The 17,019-nt window shown below is 47.0% G+C and overlaps 1 protein-coding gene across 3 annotated transcripts in view; it reads left to right on the top strand.

Moving 5' to 3' along the window:
* Positions 1–861: 861 nt before the first annotated feature.
* The window catches only part of Gnao1 (G protein subunit alpha o1), a 146,429-nt gene continuing 130,271 nt past the window's right edge, over positions 862–17,019 (top strand). For all 3 annotated transcript variants that reach the window (XM_057754387.1, XM_057754386.1, XM_057754385.1), the window contains exons 1-2: positions 862–993; positions 1,191–1,233. In XM_057754387.1, the coding sequence (XP_057610370.1) occupies positions 876–993; positions 1,191–1,233 (161 nt within the window). In that variant the 5' untranslated portion in view covers positions 862–875. The remainder of the gene's footprint in view (positions 994–1,190; positions 1,234–17,019) is intronic.

The following is a 17,019-nucleotide window of genomic DNA, read 5'->3' as shown; positions in this document are numbered from 1 at the left end:
CGCAGCCCTGCTGACGTCAGCGGGCGGCTGGCGGAGCGCTGCGCAGGACCTGGCGCACTCGCGCGCGGCGCTCGCCTCGCCCCCTCCCCGCCCGCCCGCCCCGGCGCGCGCGCGCGTGCCCTGCCCTCCCTGCCCGCCTCTTCTCGCGCTCCCCGCTGGCCGCGGCTCCCTCGCGCTCTCCCCGTCTCCTGGCCGCTCTCCGCCAAGCGATGCGAGCTCTGGGCCCCGGCGACGCCGCCTCCCGCTAGAGATCTGCCCCCACCCCGGCCCGACCCTCTTCCCAGCCTTGCCCCGCGCGCGGGGGTCGGAGAAGGCGCCGCGGACGCACCGACGGTCGAGGAGCGGCGGTGCACATGCACTAGCGGCACCCCCTAACTCACTCCCTCCACACCCCGCGCCGCCGCCGCCTCCACCTTCTCCGCCTCCGCCTCCTCCTCCTCCTCCTCCGGCAGCCGCGGCAGAAGGACCCACCCTGCCCCCCACCCCACCCTCCGCCGGCTCCGGCTGCGGATCCAGCCTCGACTCCTATTTTATTTATTTTGGGTCGTGCACTAGCCTCAGTGCCTGCAGCCCGCGCCTCCCGGGCCCGCGGGCGCCTCCTCCCTCGGCTCCGGAGCCCCAGACCCCGGCCACCCTCACCTCGACACCCCCAGACCCCGACCAGCTGCCGCTTGTCTTCTCCGCTGGAATCTTGATAGAGGCTGTCTTTTTGGGGGGTTTTGGTCTTTCGACAATTTTGTTCCCAGCCAAGGAGAGGATATCGTGATTTTCTCCCCTTTGAGCCCAAGCTCTGCTCTTTGGGGGGGTGGGGGGCGCGCCGACCCGGGGAGTCGTGCCAGCCGAGTCGTGCGGGCTGTGGCAGGGAAGGGGCCACCATGGGATGTACTCTGAGCGCAGAGGAGAGAGCCGCCCTCGAGCGGAGCAAGGCGATTGAGAAAAACCTCAAAGAAGATGGCATCAGCGCCGCCAAAGACGTGAAATTACTCCTGCTGGGTAAGGACCTCGGTAGCCACCCCCGCTCCTCGACCCAGGCCGCTGTTTCCCCACCCGACTTGCGCCACGGGAGACCTGGTCCCGGAGTTGGCACCACTGTGTGCCCAGGAGCGCCCACCCCTCGCATGCTTTGAAGCCCCTTCCCATTCCTCTGAGCTGACACTCACCAGTTTTCCCCCCTCTCTGTGTCCCAACAGGGGCTGGAGAATCAGGAAAAAGCACCATTGTGAAGCAAATGAAGTAAGTCCCTCTGGCATTGGGATTTGTACTTTTATTAAGAATAATTTTCATACCGTTTTTATTGTCTTGCTCACCCACATTGCTCTCCAGGCCTGGTTTTTAATTCGTGCACACAGAGACCTGGTTTTGCCTCCCCTCCCCCACTCCCTACGTTGGTTCTGGGTCCCCCACCCCAACTCCTGGAGTGGGTGTTTTGGGGGAGGGAAAGGGAGCGCCTGTAGTTGTATGAATGACAGTGTCCGCCATATTGATCAGAACATCACACTATTGGCGTGATTATGATCATAACTCTTGCTCGTGGAGTATTTCGTGTGTTTCGCTGCCTCCATTTCTGTCTCGACCTCCTTCCATTACTCCTCCCTCCACCCAACCCCTCGAATCCCACTTATCTTGGGGCAGTGATTTAGAACTTGACTAAAACATGGAGGGGACCCAGCCCTAGCAGATTGGGGTGGAAGAGCAAGTGTTTGCTGTTCATGAGTTTGGTGCTGAATTCCTGGAGGCTGTGACTTCGGCCCCCTCCCCCCAAATGAGAGCAAGGGTTAGGGGAGGGGGCGTGCACTAGGGGGAAAGGGTGGGTTTCCAAGCGGATGTGACAGACACAGCTTTATCCAAGGCAGAGGTGGATGGGGGACGCTGTCTGTGGGGCTGAATGAAAGCAAGCCTCACCTGCCCTCCAACCCCTCTGCGCCCTGGTCCTCCAGCCTTTGCTCTCCTGACACCGGCAGTTTCCTGTCACCGTGTAGCCTTTGTCGTTTGTCGTTATATTTATTTACACTCTGCTTAGTCCGGGCTCCCTGGAGTCTACCTTTAATGCGGATTTCAGGCCCCACTTGCCAACGCCCCCTTCTGCCTTAGATATCAGTTCCCCTCCTAATTGACTGGAGGTGGATTTGAGTGATGGTTGAAAATTAAAACAAAATGGGATATTCTTTCCTTTCCACATTTCCCTAGTAAGGAGCCTCACCCCTCCTTCCCTCTCACTGGCTTGCTTCTTGCCCCATCCGCTTCACAGCTCCTAGTAAGCCTACACGCAGCTTTGCCTTGAGGAGGGGTGGCCGGCAGGGAACGGGCGCATGCCTTCCGGACCTCCTGGCCCTGCTTCCGTTGGCCTGTCAGTCCAGGACCGAGGAGTTCGTTGGGACCGTTTAGCGAGGATTCCATGTCGCTTTGCTGTGACACCTTCGTGCACACACAGCTCCTAATTAGAGGTTGCTGTGCAGTAAACAAAAATGATTATTTTTCAACTTGACAGAATAGTCGAAGTAATTGCATCCCGTAGGAAAACAATGGAAAATAAAAACCCCTTTTGAGGGAAGTGGGTGGGAGACAAATTGTGCTTGCGGTTTCAAAACCAAGAGGCAAAAATTCTTGCATGTGTAACAGGCATGACAAGCGAGTTCCAGGCGGCGCCATGATGGTAGGGAGTAGCGACTAGGAGACAGTTTTCCCCATCTGCTTGGCATGTTCTTATTTGCGTTCGAGAGCTCCCAGGGGCTTTCTTCTCACAGGCCCCTTAGGCTAGCCTCACCCTTCTGAGCCACCAGTAATTTGGCCTGGGGTTTCTCTGGGGCTTGTGCAGTCCAAATGGATGGGGAGGCGGGGCCTGGGGAATTGCTTTTTGCAACAAGGTGCATGTTGCATCTGCCTGGAGCACACGCGGGTCGGGAAATGGCAAACCGCGCCACCTCTTTCTCCTTAGGGGCAGGTCTCAAAACTTCACGAGTCTGTAATCCGCTGTGGCAGACTGAGAGTCTGGTAGAAGCCTCGGCCTCCAGAGCTGGGGTGAGGTTTCAGGCGTTGCAAGTGGTGGACAGCGCCCAGCCGAGGCTGGAAATGTCTATGGGGTTGAGCTCGGCGGCGCTCGGCTCCGCTCGGTCTGGTCTGGGCGCGGGGCTCGGAGGATCTCGACAGTGTTCGGAACCCAGTCGGGGTCCAGACGGAGAGGGCCGAGTGGCTTCGGCTTCGGAGGGGCCCCGAAGACATTCGGAAACCCTCGGAGAGGGGAGGGCAAACGAGGTGGTGGTGGGGAGGTGGGAAGGATGGCAAACTAACTTTGCATCCACCTAAGCAGCTTGCTACCTGCTTTTCTTGAACATGCCCCATAAATTAGGTTGATTTAATAAGAAGTTTAAAAATATGTGCTGAGTCCCCTAAAGGGTAACTTGCCTTTTTTATTCAAAGAAAGCTGAGCTCTCTGAGGAGATCTGTGTGCCACTTTAGAATGGAAATTCCTGATTAAGTCCTCCGGCACAAAATCTTAAAGGGAGACTGTAGACTTTCTGAGGAAAGTCCTGTGTGTCTTATACTGGGTTGCACTTGGGGGTGGGGGGAGTGAAGTGTCTGATGTTTGATTGATTTAAATCAGAAATCAGATCATTTTTCTCATTTCCTGCATGTCTCCCTTTCCTTACCCCCACGAGCACCTTTTCTGTGAAAACTGCGTATCAAAACAGATTTTTGTGATTGACTTTTGTTCCTTTTAGAGCAAAATGCACCAAATCTCTTTAGGAAATGCGCTAGGCTTGCTCAGAAAGGTTTCTGTCCATGCCAGTTTTGCACAGAATCCCGACTGAACTGTCCTCCTGAAACATTCATGAATGGTAGTTTTTCCTATGAGCTTGGCTTAGAATAAGTCAGAGCAGGGCCTCGTGCCAAACTGGATGCAGGACTTGTTTTATTAACCACAAAATGTGAGATTGGTGTCACTGTATCCCAGTGACAGATTCTTTGGAGTCCTCACTTCCAGAAATGGGTTTTGAGATCACCACTTGAGTGAGAGTCGTTTGTAGCCAGGAAGATTGTCCTCTCTGGGTGGGGCCAGGCCAGAAAGCCTTGGTAGCATTTGCAGAAAGCAATTTCCTGTTTCCCTGTGCAGTGTGATTGGTGACAAGCCTATCAGGCCATATGTGTAAGTTAGTTCAGATGCTGTGTTAGTCCACCGAGGCAGATGAGATTGGATGGTTACAGAGTCCTCTGTAGGTGACACCCTGTAGGAAGCCAGTGAGTTCTAGTAGGGGTGGGGCCTGGAAGCACAGTTCCTTGGCTTGGGAGGAAGAATATTGATATTCAGATGTTGTCAGATCCTTTGTCATCAGCATTTTCAGAAGAGATGGGAGCCACTTCCCACAGCTTGTGTTCTCATCCAGGTTGTGGTGTGCTGATTGGGAGGAGGAATAGGAGTGTGTGCCTGTAGTAGCTGAGATGCAGCCATTAAGGACTGGCAGCAGATGCAGCTTAGAACAAAGTGTTACTGCCCTCATCAGCCTAGGAACATTTCAAAGACTGACCTTTGGAATTTTTCTGCTCAATACAAGTCATAAGGGGAAAACTTACGTCATTTTCAGAAGCCTGATTCTCAAGTCTTTAAAATCTTTTGCAGTTTTATTGTGTATATGTGTGTGTGCATGTGTAGAAGGCAACTTTGTGGAGCCCACGCTTTCCTTCTACCTTTACATGGGTCCAGAGATCAAACTCAAGGTGCCTGCATGACAAGTGCCTTTATCTACTGGATTATTTTGACAGCTCTTCCCTCACTTCCATTTTTTCTCTTTAGTGCGCGTGCTTGTGAATTAGTGTTTGGAAGGTCTCTGTCATGCAGCACAAAGTGTTTCAGTTCTGAAAAGTCAATAGTGATTGAGATAGTGCAAATACAGTTTCACATGGCCTGTGAGCAACCAGTGCCTTTTTGCTACATGACATTTTAAATAACTTTGCTTGTTTTAGGGGTGAGCTTACCTGTGATAGAACCTTATCATTTTTCTGATAAGCAATGATGCTTTTACACAGACTAATAAAAATTTTAAATAGAGTATAAATTTTACTGGATTTCTAAACCCTTATATAAACTATCTTAGAATTATAGTTTATGAAGCATAGAATCAATAGAATATCATTTTAACTGACTTCCCAGTTCCAACATGAAGTGACAAATGCTTGGCCCTGGTAATATAAAATGACCCCTGGAGCTGTTCTGAACATTGTACTTAGTTTTGATTCAAGGTACTGAGTTTGCTAGGGTGCTTACTTCATATTCTCTGGACCATCAGATTTTTGTTTTGTGTTTTAGTAACAGAGTTTGAAGTTTGCCAAAAGACATGACTTGCTAGCTAGAAGATGTCACCTGTATAGACAGAGGGAAATGGAACATTTCAGATATACATTCATTCTGGAGTACCTGTGAAGGACAATTTTTAAACAAGTTTACGGATTTGCCTATTGAAGATACCACTACTTATACAAATATCCCAACCCTTACAAGTGAGGGTTTAGGATACTACTCTGTCAGGGAAGGTGGTTTTGAAAGGTCATCTGCTGCCCAAAAAATGGTGATTTCTTCCTGCCAGCTGACCTTGACTTTACAACTGGGTGTCCAGACCATTGGTTGGCAGGTTCAAGCCTGTGTGCTGTCAGCATCTAGTAAGTGGCAGGCATTAACAGAGGGGGAGGTGGCAACTTGCAGCCATTACTTTGTGAAAGTACCGACATCTCAAAGGGCATTGCCTAGCCTTGCCCACAGGCCTCTCGTGGAGGCAGCGGTCCACCGAAAGCTACTCTTCTATACCATTGGCTTGTTGTTTCTGCAGTCCCTCCCCACTTGTGTTTCCATGTTTATCAAATAGATGCACCTTGCTCTCTGGAGATAGCAGAAATATGAACAGAATATCAGGCCAGGTAGCATGAGATGAGTTCTCCTCTGCTGGTGGACGGTGCTCTCTCCCCTCTTCCTGTTTGCTGAGCTGTAAATCCCAGCAGACTTCTTGCCAGAAGATCAACCAGCAGTTCACCTGATCTCATCAAGAGTTGGCTGTGCAATTCTTGAACCTTAGTGGATTCCAAGATGGAGCCTGTGTGCTTGTGGAAAGGGCTGTTGTCATTAGATCAAGTAGGTGAAGCTTTATGCAGATTGACATGGCTGAAAAGGAATCCAGAATTTCTTCTCTGTGTATGGGAAGCTGGATGAGTGCTCAGGTGCTGGCTTGGTTCTTTTAAACCTGAAACTCTTGGGTTCTTTTATGCATCATAGGAGGCCACATCTGTTACAGTTACGGCAACATCATTTGTGGTTTTCAGCTGCTTGTGGTATACTATGTCAATTAACTGGAGATTTGAGCAGAATAGGTTCTACTTTTCTGACATGTGCTCACACGAATGCATGGACTTGGTTCCCTGTATGCCAGAATAAGTTCCGTTAGAGCAGTGGTCCTCAACCTTCCTAATACTGCGATCCTTTAATACAGTACCTCATGTTGTAGTGACCCCCAACCAAGCATAAAACTATTTTCATTTCTACTTCATAACTGTAATTTGCTCCTGTGATGAGTCGTAATGTAATTTTTGGAGATAGGTGTTTGCCAAAGGGTTCATGACTCACAGGTTGGTGACCACTGGGTTAGACTGTTATTGCAGGAGACCACCTTAACCTGAAAGGCAACTGGAAAATCAATGATAGGGATGATTCCAGGATGGAAAAAAAAAAAAGAAATTAGGAAGGATTACTCTCAAAATTGACACTAGCAAAGAACAACTTTTAATTCTGAAAAAAAAGGGGGGGGAAGAGTATAGTTGTATGTGTGTGCATGCACATAACTCCTTGTGCATTAGAAATTAGGTGTGGTAAGGGGATCAGTTCACATCTGCTGATTACCTAAAGGCCTAAAGCTGCTCCGAGGAACTCCATTCTAGGAATTTGCTTACACTTATATCCCATTTCTGTCTTATCCCAGTATTCTGCCTCTTGGTCCTGGAAGAAAGGACATTGCTCAACAATCAGTGATTAGTAGATGGAGCAAGAGAGGAAAGAGTGGTAGCCTGACTGGTCCAGGGGAATAGATAGCCTCTTGCTTAGAGAAGCCGGTTGGCATGCATCTCTGGAATGGAGAAGGCTTAAGAACATTCTGCAGGCAGGCTGCTGGCTCCAAAATCTTGACTTTACTACCCATCAGATGTGTGAATTTAGCTATTTACCTCTTGGCATCTTAACTTTCTTGCATGAAATGGGGTTGGTAATAAAGACAACTATTTAGGGTGTAAGAGTGAAATGAGTTAACATAGGAAATAAACTTATAACAGTGCCAGGGACATAAAAATCATTGTACAAAGGTTCGTTCAATTTTCATTCCTTTGATTGATTAGTGGGTGTTTCCTTCCCCTATGCAGTTCTCTTGTAAGTATAGGACATAGCTGACTTCTGAGCCATAGAAGAGGGCACTGTGGTTCACACTCTGCTCCTGGCCTCTTCCCCTTGCCTACTCTGCAGCACCACTTATATAACAAATCATGTTGTCATAACTGATGTGACATTTTTGATGGCGCAGCTGCTTCAGCCCAAGAGACTGGAGTAGTGCTGCAGAGTGGGAAGAGCACTGAAGCAGGAGTCCAGTCCAGCAGCTCCACCTCTGCTCCCAACTTCCATAACGATCCATGAAACTGAGAGTGTAGCATGATTTCTCTCTCTCCGCCTCTCTTTCCCCCTCCTCCCCACCCTCCCCTCTCCAGCATCTTGCAACACTACACATAAGAGCACCAATTCTGATTCTACCCTGACAGGGTATGGGATGCCTATGAAAGCTCTTTTAACTGTACAGTAGAACCTAAGCCACAAAGCTTTGCCAGCCTGCAAAGTAATAGTTTAGAGAAGCATTTTGACAAAGCCATGGCTAATCAAACTTTTCATGCAGTTATGGTTCCCAGACCAAAGAGATAAATTCAAAAGAGTCCTGCTAGAATGGAACAGGATGTCACTGGGAGAAGATAGAACCAGAGAGAAGGATGCTCAAAAGTGGATGCAACCCTGCCTTTCACCATGGAGGGCTGCATGTGAAGGAACACGTCTGGGGTCAGGTGCCAAGGGCAAGGAATCAGGGTAGGGAAGCGTGTTATTTTCACTTATTCTCTAGTTGACTCTGGACAGATCATTTAGCCCTTCAGGGCCCAACTGGTTTATCTCTTAACTGGTGTACTGTCTTTCACTGGGAAATTTCTCTAGTGTCTTTTCGAGTTCTAAGATAACAGTAAATGCAAAGAGAAACCTGGAAGCCTACAATGCAGTGGGGGACAGTGGGAGTATTTACCACCCACAGCTTATCTGCTGAGCTGTCTTTAGTTCTAATATTCTTCACAGAGAAGAGGAAAAGTATTGTGCTTGTCATAGAATTCTGTAAGACTAATAGAGTTTGCCCTTTGATTTGTCAACTGTCTAGAAGCAAGTGAAATGGAGAATGGAGGGTAATATACAAGAATAAGACTCCATGGCCAAAGGTTTACCCTGAATCCGAGGTATGTCTTAAATCAAAATAGGTTCTTTAGAAGCTTGTTACCTGTAAGCCAGGAGAGATGGCATGTACTTGTAAGCTCAAAAGAAACACCAGGGTCACTTCTGGGGTTCAGCTCGGTTTCCACAGACACTTTGAGGTTTATATAGTAAGACTCTGTCTCAAAAGGAGAGGAAAATGAGGGGAAGTAGTGCCGATAAGAATACCTTCCCTGTGCTTTAGAAGTTACCCTGGGCCATCTTCAACACCCCCACCCTGCACCCCATGCATATCACAAATTGTAAGTGAATTAGATGTTAATGTGCTTATTCCTTAGTAGACTGGGTGTCCCTTCCCCACCAAGACTCCCAAAAGTAAAGATGATGACTTGTTTGCACATGTACTGTAACCCTGAGCCTAGCACCTGGTGCAAAGAGTACTCACAGAATACTAACTGAAGAGAAGCGCAAAAAGAAATGAGGTGCACAGGAATGTACCATGTTGTTCTGAATAAGTCAGAATAATATTGAAAGCTTTTATGCTATAGGTTTTCAATCTGTTATCTTCATTTGTAGTTTCTTATCGACCCATGAGGAAATAGCATTCTGTCTTACAGATGAGAGGCAGGGGTCAGAGACGATTAAATGGCTTGCTCAATGTCGTACAAGTTAGTAAGTTAGTGACAGGATTCACTCAGACAATGATTTGTCTAATTTCAACCCACTCCTTTCCATTGTAACTCTACAGTAGTTCTTAATAGATGACCGCCACTGGTATGGGCAACGGACACTGGAATCTGGGATCTGAAACCCATCTATAAGTGGGATGGCATCTGTTTGGGCTGAGGTTGGTGACTGAGAGGCTAGCATGGGCCCAGTGGTGCTGATATCCTCTGAATGTAGTAGTGCTGGTGGTCCTCATGTATCGCATTGATTTGGACACAGTATTAGTGTTCCCTAGCAACCACCTAGAGAGTTCCTGAAATCGTTTTCCATCACAGTTTTTGAAGTATAAGCCATGTTCCTGTGGCAGCAGAGAGAAACTGCTTCTGAAAGTAGTGGCTTTGGCCCATGAAGGTGGCTTAGAGAAGACTGGGAAGACAAGAAGGCGATCTTCCCACACACTCCTCCACAAGAGTGAGGACTGGGTATCGTGGAGGTAGAGAAGAAGGTCTTACTTAGTTCCTGTCCTTGAGGACCCCAGAGCTTTCTTGTAAGAGGTTCTTGTACTTGAGGTCAGGAAGTCTGTGATGTCTGTGTGTCCAGTATCTATGTGAAGGCAGAAGGTGCCCTCTCAGGCAGAAAGTTCAAGGAGTCAGCTGAGAGGAAAGGAGCATGTGGGATGAAACCATAAATGGTAGTTAGCCATGTAGAAAAGTAAAGCCAGTAGAGGACCAGAATGTCCAAAGCCTGATGTCACCACGCAGAAGATCCTAGCAATGTGAGGTAATTGGGTCTGACTCAGGCAGTGTGTGAAAGGAATGTCACACAATGAGGGAGAGGTGAGACAGACACCAGATCATGGAAGGTCCAATGTACTGTGCTAATGACTGGATTTTTATTCTGAAGATAAGTTGCCGTCAAAAGGAAATAGGTGGCAAGATCAGAGGCTGGGAGAGCAGATGGAAAGGTACTGTGCAATCCGGGTGGGAAATTGTCAAGAACTAAGCTAAAGCAGTAGGAGTAGGTGGGCAGGGGTGGAGGGAAGACAGGAAGAAGGCATATTTGGGCAGTGAGGTGACTGAACTTGCCTGAAGATTGCTTGAAAGATTGATTGAGGAGGAGCTCAGTTTTTGAGAGTAATGACGAGAATGTGTTTAGGACTCCAAGTTGGGGCCTCTGGTGAAATGGTTGTTCATTCCTTTAGATAAGAAGAAAAAGAGAAGATATAGGGAGAAAAATTATGTCCATATGGGCAGTAAGTGGTATGGAAGTTGGCCACTCAACAGGCCAAGTGAGATGGGCCGAAAAGCATGCATACATACACACAGAGAACTCGGGAAAAATAATTTCCAAAGAAAGGCCTGAGAGATGGAAAGGAAAAGGGACACAAAGGAAGAGCAACATCATGAAAATAAAGGCAGTAGACACTCAAGGTGAAGTAGTGACTGTGGTTGAGTAAGATATTGTCATTGTCAGAGAAGGGAAAGACTGGCAAGTGTCCATTGAGTCTGGCAAGTTGGTGATTTGAGCAAGAACAGTTTTAATGGAGTGATGGGAGAAAAGTCCAGCTATAGTAGGGAGTTAAGTATGTGGGTTTGGGACCTTGATAGGGTTATGAATGGAGACCTCCTTGTCCCACATGCCAGCCTTAGAAGGAAGAAGACTAAGGTAAGGAGTGGCAAGGGAGGTGTGGGGACTGAGGAGGGCTCTGTTGTTATTGTTCTCTTGACTAACATGGAAACCTGTGGTGTAGGGGCTCAAAGGAGGCAGAAATTGAAGGCACAAGAAAGAAGAAATGAAGGCAGCAGCAGAGTCCCCTTCCCAGTTCCTGAGGATAGGGTGCTTGAACTGGACATGGTCATGCATCACCTTCCCTGGTTCTAATGGGCCGAGAAGAATGAGAGAGTGTGGAGGAGCTTGGGGGAGGGAGGCTTCTGCCATCCCATTTCTTCTCTCTGAAGTGAGAAGGAAAGCTTGCTCCTTTACTGGAGTTCCAAGGGCTTGCCACATTGGTTCTATTCGGACCACTCATCCATTCACATATCCAGTATTTACCTACTTCCTGGTATGTGCTGTGCTAAGATATTCAGTGGCGCACAGGCAAGTCTCCAGGAGATCGGGCAGCCTCCTCATAAGTAAATAACTGGTCTTAGTAATAACAGACTGACTTTTTTGTAACACCTTTGGGGCAGACAGACCTTAGGCTGGTCACAGAAGGTTCTAATCCATGTTCTCAGACAGCTGGATCCATCAGAGAGGACAGCCAGACGCACGAGGGTGATGCCTGCTCATCAGCTGGCAGCAATGGCAGGTTTAATTTGAGCAGAAGCCTGGGTTGAATTGGGATGAGTCTGGTTGGAGAAATGAAAGTTCTGTAGATTCTTATTTACTGGCTGCAACCTAATAGTGGGACAGTCTGTCACTGCTGCTCAAATATAGAAGTGGGCACATGATTCAGGCCATTCCAAGATGATTGACCTTCTCCCTCCCAGGGGGTGGACATGTGACTTAAGACAGGCCTTTGTCTGGGAATTTTATGAAAAAGAAGCTGTTAGTTCCCAGTGGGAAGCTAAGAGGCTGAAGACCTGCAGCTGTCTGGAGGCCAGACTTTCACACCTCCATGTCTCCTGCAGAGAGAAATTTGCTGACAGTGAGTTAGTTGAGCTTGTGAGAGACTTGAAGGAAGAGAATGGAGAGAGAAGAGAGAGAAGTGATGGTGTTACTGCAGTTTCTGAAGCTGAAAGAACAAAGCAGATTCTGCCTTTCCAATAACTTACCCGACAATGTTTTCGTTGTAGCCAACAGGATTAAACCCAGGCCCTTGCACAGGCTACTGTGCAAGTATGTCTACCACTGAGCTGTACTCCCAGCCCTATCAAAACTTATTTGAGTGGGATTTCTGTTACTTACAGCCATAATCATCCTGACAGAAGGGTGGGAGCTTGCAAGGAGACCTAAGTACTAGGTGAAGCACAGAATCAGAGCTTGAATGTGGGGCCCTTGTAGGAAGTGGCTGTTTTGTATCTGAAGAGTTGGGGGCTTTGGGGAAATGACAAGTGACTAGAAAAGAGGAGTAAGATTGGTTTTGTAGGTTTTCCTGATGATTTAGGTGAAGAGATGGGGGGAAGAAAATCTTGGAGGCAGACCCGATGAGACCTAGTACCTGATTGAACATAGGGATGAGAGCATCCTTCCAGTTTGAATCTGTGTGGATTCCCCTGGAATCCAAGCCAGCAGACTGGAAATCAGAATAGCAGGAAAAGTCATGGCTAAGGAGAAACCAGGTCAAACCATGAGCAGGAAGTTTAGATTTCCCAGAGTTACTCTCTGGAAATGTTGAGCAGTTTGTTTGGGAAGAACTTCTTAAGCTTAGAGGAGGGGTCTAATCTATGAGAACTGTACTCAGTTTCCTTCCTGGTAGGATCTTGGAATAGGGTTGTCATTCCCTGAGGTGCATATGCAGACAAGCAGGAGGAACCCACATGGTAGAAGTGAGCCAGGGCACCTACCTGCATGGGTCTCTGTGGGAAGCTCAGAGGGCAGAAGAGCTTGAGGAAGCTGAGGGTGCCAGGGGGAAGTGAGTGTCAGAGAGATAGTGAGGATTGAGTCAAAGCTCTGGTATTGTGTGGTTCAAACAACTGACCCTTGAAAGAAATTTCAATGGAGAAAAAGGACAGGAACCAAACTCAAGAAAATCTCAGTGATAGAAAGAAATCTGCTCAGAGTCAAGAAATTCAAGTCCATGTGGTATTGGCAAGGTCCCTAACTTCTCAAGGGCTCTGCATGCTACATATAACATTTGGAACCTGGACCAGTTCAGTCTTGAGCTCATAATTTAAATCCTGCTATTTAGCAAAATAGATGCTCTTCTGGCAAGGAATCCATCCTTCTCCCATGGCCATCCCTAGCTGATATAATAGATAGAACAAAATTAACCTTTCAAGACTCTAGTGCTAAGTAAGAAAGAAACTGGAGCCTCAGGGAGTTGTGGACACTCGTACCTGTTGGTCCATGTACTGTGTCCCCTGAGGCTGTGGAGCCCACCAGGTCAAATTGTGTTTCATGCTGTTGGGGTTGCAGGAAGGACCAGGTGCTGCTGTTCCACAGGAGGCATGGTGATGATGACAAGAACACAAAGGCAGACAACTTATGGGGTGTCTGGATGAATTTGCATGGATAGAAGGAAGGCTTGTGGAGAACTCCAGCCAGGGCAGGAACCCATGTCTTAGGAGAGAGACTATCCTATCCTGGGAACACCAGTGGGCAGGGGCAAGAGACTCCCGCTGTATCTCCTCATTCTTCCACATCCCTATCAGTGGAGGGCACTGAGAAAGGTGGTAGAGTAACAGGGGGGACCCTAGTTTTGAGCACCCTCTTGTTCTCCTGTACCCCCATGTGCGGTTATATGCTATTTCTTCTTTGGCTGCTTCCTTAGAATTGTAACCATGAAGGGCCTTACTACTCTCTAATGTTGGCACGTGTGTGTTTATTTTACAAATACCAATGGAGAACCAGCTGCTTTGGGGCACTTTATACTCTTCCAAGAATAGAACTCAATAGGATAGGCAAACTTCTGTCTTCAGGACATGACAGTGTTAGGGAAGGAAGATAGTAAAGAAGTAAGGAAAGTGAGGCTATTTCGTAGAGTGATATGTGTCCCCGTGGAGGAAATTGGGGTTAAATAATGGAGGACAGTTAGGGAGAGAAAGGATAAGAAAACAGGCCAGGATGGAAAGGCCTGAGACAGAAGTCAGCAGAGGCAAAACTAATGAGGTGGACCACAGGGTTGGAAAAGTGAGGCTCAGTAGAACTGAAGAGGCAGTTGGGGCAGCGCGTGGGCCTGGTGGCTGTGCAGTAGCACTTGGGTTTCACTGTGGATGCGGTGAGAGATGTGACTGTATTAAAAGATCCCTGTAGGGCTGGTAAGGTAGCTCAGTGGCTAAAAGTGCCTGCAGCCAAGTCTGACAGCCCACAGGGTGGAAGAAGGGATTTGACCACACTGGTACTACAGACACATACACTTATGCACAGGAGGGAGGAATTGTGAAGGCATATAGGGGAACTTCTGTGGGAGATGACTTAATTATGCTCGTGGTTACACAATTATGTATTTTTTCAAAAGGGTGAATTTACTCTGGGTAAACTATAGTTCATAAACTTGTCAAGTAAAATACGCAGGGTGCCTTGTGTGATAGGACATACCTGTTACCACTGCACTCAGGAAGCTAAGGCAGGAAGATGACAGTTCACGGCCCGCCTAGCCTATAGAGAGAGACTGTCTCAGGAGGGGGCAGAGGGATGGGGTAAGAGAGAGTTGAGGGTAAATATGACGAGGATGTATTATGTACATTTATGAAAATGTCAAGGATAATTTTTAAAATTAAAAAGGAATCACAGTAAGCCTTAGCAAAACTGTCATGTCTGCCGTGTGGAGGATGGTGGCAGGGAAGCCTGAAGGGAGAGGCCACCACACAGGGCAGTTCCTTCATCCAAGCCCTCCTTACAGTTTAGACTGCATTGCATGCTGTTCCTGGGGACTTCCTCGCATCGGTTTATTGATGTGTGTTCCTAGTTTTCCTGTTTACATAGCTTTCCTTTACAACTGGTTTATAAGCTGGAGTGGATGGAAGCCATCTGCTTCATGGTGCAGGCTCACAGGACATGCTTGTTACATTACTTCTTTAACATCCAAGTGGTTCTTTCGAGTTCCTCATCCCTTTGAGCCATGTCTAATCGGTCTGCACAGATGTCACTGTGTCCCCAGTTTATAGATGAAGAAACCAAGGCAAAAAAAATAAAGCATACGGCAGCATCCAAAAGCCTGAGCTGTGGAGATGTGGGGTTTGCCCTTTTCTTAGCCATCAGCGTGGTGTGTGGGGAAATTACTCAGTTTCTCCGAATCTCAGCTTAATCATTGACGAGAGACAAAAAATTAACACATTGCAAATACACTGTGAGGATTAAATGAGGTAGCACAGCTGAGAGCCGTTAGCACATATCTCAAATTCCTCAAATGGTAGCTATTGGTATTTTTGTATCAAAATTGTTTATTCGAGTCAGCGTGGCCAGTGCCGCACAGTGGGATCCAGTATTTTTGTTCCTGGGGTGTTTTCTGCCATGGCAGAGCTAACTCAGGTCAATGTGTTCTTGTTACCAGTTGCTTAGTTCAGAGCTAACTACTTTTTGCCAACTCAGGTGCTTGCAACATAGTATTGATTATTTATGGTGCCCTCAGCATGCATGGCAGGACACTGAGGAAAGGTTTTAATAGTGAGTCAGAAGGATTTCCTCCTCTGCCCTTAGTGCAGAGCTGCCTCTGGAGTCGGTGCACTCTGCAGCCACACCAAGTAGGAACTGCTCTGGGAGCTCCCACCAATGTGCAGGTCTGGGAAGACTCCTGAAAAGAATAACAGTGAAGCTGTCTTTAGAACTGGAGAGATGACTTAGGAGTTAAGAGCTCTGCTTGTTCTAGACGACCCACAACTGTCTGTGACTCCAGTTCCAGGGATCTAGCCACATACATGCAGACAAAACACCCATACATGTAAAATAAAAATTAATTAATTAATTTAAAAAACAAAGTTTATTAAGGGCCTGGAGAGTTGGCTCAGTAATTAAGAGCACTTGTTACATAGAACAAAATATGCACAAAATGCATTTTACATCTCTTTTGAATTTTTTTTTTAAAGGCAGTGCTTAAGTAATTATCAGTAGGCGAAAAGGCAGGATGTTGGTAGTACCCAGTAATGTCTCTGAATGTCCCTTTTAGTGATAGCTCCCTTCTCACTGTCTGTGACCTTGGCTTTTCTGACAGCTGTTTCCATTCTTTCTATAGAGCTTACCACCAGTGTATGAAGCCCTTTCTTGCACTATCTAGTTTTGCCTGAGTTTAACATAATTGGAACTCTACCACTAGATATCAAGTCTTGTGATCTTTCTATGTTATGTTTATAATATGTATCCAAACTGATATATATATATAGCTGGAATTTGTTCATTTTCATTGGTATATAATGTTATATAACATTATATATCGTTCATTATTATGGATTTTTAATGTTTTTATGGAGCATCCAGAAATATTTGTGAATATTTATGAAAGCATATTATATATTATGTATTTCTGTGCTGTGTAGTACTTACTATTATACACCAAACATGACTATTCCAGTTTAAGTTTGGGCCAATTTCAAAGAATGTTAGAATGCTGCTTTGAATATATTCATATATGCAAGTGTGTACATGCGTGTGTGTGTGTGTGTGTGTATGTGTTCTGAGGCACTTGCATTTTGTAAAGGGTTCTGAAGTGGAAATGGTAGGGATTTGAACTGCAGGTCTTTCCACACACTGTGGCAGTCACACTTTCTCTCACTCGTGGAGGAGATCCCTGTTGTCAGATCTTTTCTGTTCTGCCGCTTATGGGGTAATGGGTTCCCTGTGCATTTGCCTCCTGTCTTCTAGACGAGTCCTGGAGCAAAACAGTGTCTCGTGTATTTATTAAACAGTTGTTGAACACCTTGTTTTGTGCTGTCTTCGGTTGGGTCCTGATTTTCTCGTTAGTTTGTAGGAGCTGTTCTTGGTTCTGCTTTCTGGTCCTCTTCTGTTTCAGTTTGCAAATGCTGTTTGCTAGCTTGTCTTCTCACTTTCTTTTTTTTTTTTTTTTTTTTTTTTTTTGGTTTTTCGAGACAGGGTTTCTCTGTAGCTTTGGTGCCCGTCCCAGAACTAGCTCTTGTAGACCAAGCTGGCCTCGAACTCACAGAGATCCGCCTGCCTCTGCCTCCCGAGTGCTGGGATTAAAGGCGTGCGCCACCACCGCCCGGCCTGTCTTCTCACTTTCTTAATGGTGTGTCTGTGATAAAGAGATGTATTAT

Source organism: Chionomys nivalis, chromosome 21, assembly GCF_950005125.1.
Source record: "Chionomys nivalis chromosome 21, mChiNiv1.1, whole genome shotgun sequence".
NCBI classification, from domain to species: domain Eukaryota; kingdom Metazoa; phylum Chordata; class Mammalia; order Rodentia; family Cricetidae; genus Chionomys; species Chionomys nivalis.
Note: the sequence above shows the minus strand (reverse complement) of the source record. Positions and strands in the feature narration are given on the sequence as shown.